This window comes from Leguminivora glycinivorella, chromosome 14, assembly GCF_023078275.1.
Source record: "Leguminivora glycinivorella isolate SPB_JAAS2020 chromosome 14, LegGlyc_1.1, whole genome shotgun sequence".
Lineage (NCBI taxonomy): Eukaryota > Metazoa > Arthropoda > Insecta > Lepidoptera > Tortricidae > Leguminivora > Leguminivora glycinivorella.
This window is the reverse complement of record NC_062984.1, coordinates 729057-733520: the sequence shown is the minus strand read 5'-3', so window position 1 is coordinate 733520 and position 4464 is coordinate 729057. Positions and strand designations below refer to the sequence as shown.

Below are 4464 nucleotides of genomic sequence, written 5' to 3'. Positions count from 1 at the left end.
TTCTATAACTGCTGAAAATTATAAGGAAGCTTGGTTAGTACTGAAGAAACGTTATGCAAATAAGAGATATATAGCGAACTGTGTTTTTAAGAAATTCTTTATACAAAAAACGTTAACACAAGAATCAGCTACAGCTTTAAGACAACTGTTAGACACTTCGGTAGAATGTATGAGTGCACTGAAACATCTAGGCTTACCTACAAATCATTGGGACGCAATCGTTAACTATTCTATAGTATCAAAACTGGACTCGAGCACTCACAAGGAATGGGAAGAGTTAATTAGCAGAGATGAGTCTGACGACTTACCTAGTTTTGATAAATTAAAATCGTTCCTGGAAAACAGATTTCGTACCCTGGAGATGGTTGAACCTGCAAGTAAAGTATACAAACCTGTGAAAACAAAGATGTTTCATGTAACTGCAACGAGCGAAGTGAAGTGCACATTCTGCAATGAAGATCATTATATATATCAATGCAAACAGTTTTCTAAGCAATCGATTGAAGATAGATACAGTTTTGTACAGAAGAATAATCTCTGTTTTAATTGTTTGATACCGAATCACAATGTATTCAAGTGTAAACAGAAGACAACTTGCCAGATTTGTAAAAGAAAACATCATTCGTTATTGCACCGAGAGAAACAAGCAAGTGGAGAGTCGCATACGTCTGGAGAAACAAATAACAACAACAAAGAGAAGATACAAACCGTCGTTGTTGCGCACACGTCATCGAGCGCATCACGAGGTCTACAACCTGGTCTAGGCACCTTGCTGACGACAGCATTGGTGCACGTCACAGCGGAGTCGGGGCAGTCACACGTGCTGCGGGCTCTCGTCGACCAGGGCTCGGAGGAGTCCTTCGCGACTGCAAGGGCGGTCGATTTGCTGGGTTTGAAGAAAACCAAGGTCAGCGGAGTGATCTCTGCCGTTGAAGAGTGTGAGACGACAATCAAACATAGGGTAACGTTGAACATTCAATCAAGGTACGATATTTCCTATTGTTTAAATGTAGATGCTTATGTATTGAAAACTATAACCCGTCAGCTACCATCTAGGGAAATTAGAAATCTTAATTGGCCACAAGTTTACGAAATAGATTTAGCTGACCCCACCTTTGGCTCACCCGGTAGGATTGATATTCTCCTTGGTGCGAAAGTTTACAGCAAAATCCTAGAAGCAGGTTTAATGAAGGGACCAGGAAACTTTATTGCACAAAAAACACACCTGGGCTGGATTTTGTCAGGGGTAATAATAATACATCATTTACTGTTTCACAGCACATTACAAGTCTACATGTTACTGGACAAATTGAAGAGGATAATAATCTCCTGAAGAAGTTTTGGGAGGTTGAATCTGAACTATACACGAAGCAGAGCATGTGGACAAAGGAGGAAGAACGGTGCGAGGAAATATATCAACAAACAACAAGGAGAGACGACACAGGGAGGTACGTAGTACAACTTCCTTTAAAGACAAACTTTGAAGACACTGTAAAATCGTGTGGAGATACAAAGCATCAGGCAGTAGTGAGGCTACAGCAGCTGGAAAGAAAGTTCGCAAGGAACGAGAATCTGAAAGCTGAATACACTAAGGTAATACACGAATACTTACAGCTGGGCCACATGAAGAAGGTCGACCCAGAAGACGAAGATAATGCAGTATATCTAGCTCATTGTGCTGTAATAAGAGAAGATAAAGAGACATCGAAGCTGTGCGTAGTTTTTGACGCGTCAGCAAAGGCCCCAAACGGATGTTCTTTAAACAGCAGCATGATGGTAGGACCTACAATACAGCCAGACTTACGTAGTCTGGTATTTAGATGGAGAACTCACAAAATCTGTGTTGTTGGCGATATTATAAAGATGTATCGTCAGGTAAGAATGGATGACAAACACACAGACTTACAACGCATTGTATGGCGGGATAACACATCTGAAAGAATAGATAGTTATAAGCTACTTACAGTTACATTCGGTACAGCAGCGACACCTCATCTGGCTGTACGTACTCTTCAACGTTTGGCTGATGATGAACAAGTCAACTACCCTCGAGGAGCGGCGGTAGTAAGAAACTCATTCTACATGGATGACCTTATGACAGGACACGAAGATCTCGACGAAATGAAAGAAACCTGTAAAGAAATTAAGGCATTACTAAAGGCAGGTGGTTTCGAGATGCAGAAGTGGTCTAGCAACTCTGAAGAACTCCTGAAGGACTTGACTGATGACTCGAAGACTCCGGAACCTGTAAAAGACAAGAAAGAAATTAAATTAGATAAAATAATAAAGATACTGGGACTTACCTGGGATAGAAAGGATGACACTTTTCACGTTTCAGTAAACTTACCAGCGATCAGGACACCTGTAACAAAAAGAGTAATTTTATCTGATGTCGCTAGCTTATTTGATCCTTTTGGCTGGCTCTCACCTGTTGTAATTACAGCGAAGATCATGATCCAAAAATTATGGCTTTGTCATTGTGGTTGGGATGATGAGCTATCTTCAGAGTTAGTTGACGAATGGACGAGCTTCAGAGACGAACTACAAGAGCTGGAGACGATTGAGATTCCAAGATGGATCAAGATGTCGTCTCGCTGCAAAGAAGTTGATCTTCACGGGTTCTCTGATGCCTCGACACTTGCACTTGCAGCCGTTGTGTATGCAAGAGTGGTAGACGAGCACGATGTTGTTCATGTCACGATGCTAGCTTCAAAGACAAAGGTAGCTCCCCTGAAACAATTAACGGTCCCGAGACTTGAACTGTGTGCTGCGGTATTATTAGCAAAGCTGTTATATGAAATTTCAGGACTATTGAACATACCTATGCATAGAATGTACGCGTGGACAGACTCGATGGTGGTGCTTTCGTGGTTGCAGTCCCCGCCCAGCCGATGGCAGGTGTTCGTTGGCAACAGAGTATCGGAGATCATCCAGCATATAGATAACGACAGGTGGAGACACGTCTCGACGGAACACAATCCAGCTGATCTTGCCTCAAGAGGTATCAAGGCAAGTGAACTTCCAAACAATGACCTTTGGTGGAGTGGACCCGCATGGTTAAAGAATACAAACACTGAGGTGTTACGGGCCATTACAATTCCAACAACAGACCTAGAATGCAAGAAAACATTTCATACATCAGTACAAGACACGCCCATATGGGAAAGATTTTCGTCTATGGTCAGGATGAAGAGAGTGATAGCTCATTGTAAGAGATTTATAAACTATAAAAACAAAAGAAATGAAGAAATCTTGAGTGCCGAAGAATTAGAGGACGTTGAAATCTGCTGCTTGAGATATTATCAGAAAGCAGTATACAGCCAAGAGTTTGAAGACCTGAAAAAGAAAGGAAAGGTTAGAAACAAAAGTTCACTAATTAAACTTACCCCGTACGTAGATGAACGCGAACTACTGCGAGTTGGAGGCCGGCTGAGTGAAGCAGATTTGCCAGAAGACGCTAAACACCCGATTATCGTACCAAGCAAGCAACATGCTGCAAGATTAATAATAGCGGATGCACACGCCAAAACTTTACATGGCACAATCATGCACACGCCAGGACGCTTTCTGGTAGGCGAGGCTCTGAAGAACGTTCCAGATACAAGTTACGAAACCAAGAAGTTACATCTGCTAACACGTTGGCAGCTCGTACAAAAACAAATGCAAGATTTCTGGAAGAAATGGCAAGCAGATTATTTAAACACACTCCAGCAAAAACATAAGTGGTATGACGCTGTAAAGGCACCCTGTATAGGAGATGTTGTTATTATAAAGGAGCAGGAGTTACCACCAGCCAAGTGGCTGTTAGGTAGAATCACGGCACTGCACGCAGGGCCTGACAATTTAGTTCGTGTTGCAACGGTCCAATGCAAGGGCGATCATATTCTAAAAAGACCGTTATCTAAATTGATATTGTTACCTAAAATGCCTGCCGATGAATAAATAACATACATCAAAGGTAAAAAATAATGAGCTATGGTGGGCGGTTAAATTTATTTCGCGTGTTAATTTTAGGTAATTATTCTGGCCGACTGTAGTTATAATTTGTAATACCTACTCAATACATAAGCACAAAGGTTTGCGAGAAAATTGTTGTTACTCTTTATTCCAAAACGCTAAGTAAATATACCTACTTTGTCTTATGTAATTTATGCTAAGTGTATAAAAACTCTTAAGTATGTAATTTATAGGTAAATGCATCGATTACAATTTTGTAGATGTTAAATGTAAATCATAGTCACTTCCTATTATTGGGTCACCGAGCGGATCCCAAATTTCCTATAGTTAGTAGGTACTTAAACATACGATTGTAACTCATTACCTCTGCAAATGTAATTAAATGCTAACCTACATATAAATAAATAGGTATGTAAATCCTTAATTTGTTTAGATATTATTAAGTTTTCCTTGTTTACTTACCTATTCATCTTGTTTATCTTTAAAATAGAAGATGTGTTAGTTAAA

The 4464-nt window shown here is 40.4% G+C and overlaps 1 protein-coding gene across 1 annotated transcript; it reads left to right on the top strand.

The window, feature by feature from the left end:
* The first annotated feature begins 2082 nt into the window (after positions 1-2082).
* LOC125233481 lies at positions 2083-3433 on the top strand. Its single transcript, XM_048139519.1, has 2 exons — positions 2083-3009; positions 3398-3433. Exons 1-2 carry the CDS (start codon positions 2083-2085, stop codon positions 3431-3433), a joined length of 963 nt encoding a protein of 320 aa, XP_047995476.1.
* The last annotated feature ends 1031 nt before the right edge of the window (positions 3434-4464 follow it).

What these genes read in the sequence shown, in the direction of transcription:
- LOC125233481 (XM_048139519.1), top strand. Translation starts at nt 2,083, where the DNA reads ATGGATGACCTTATGACAGGACACGAAGATCTCGACGAAATGAAAGAA. An exon ending in TTGCCTCAAGAGGTATCAAG is followed by an intron (nt 3,010 to 3,397) that starts GCAAGTGAACTT and finishes CCCCGTACGTAG; the next exon opens with ATGAACGCGAACTACTGCGA.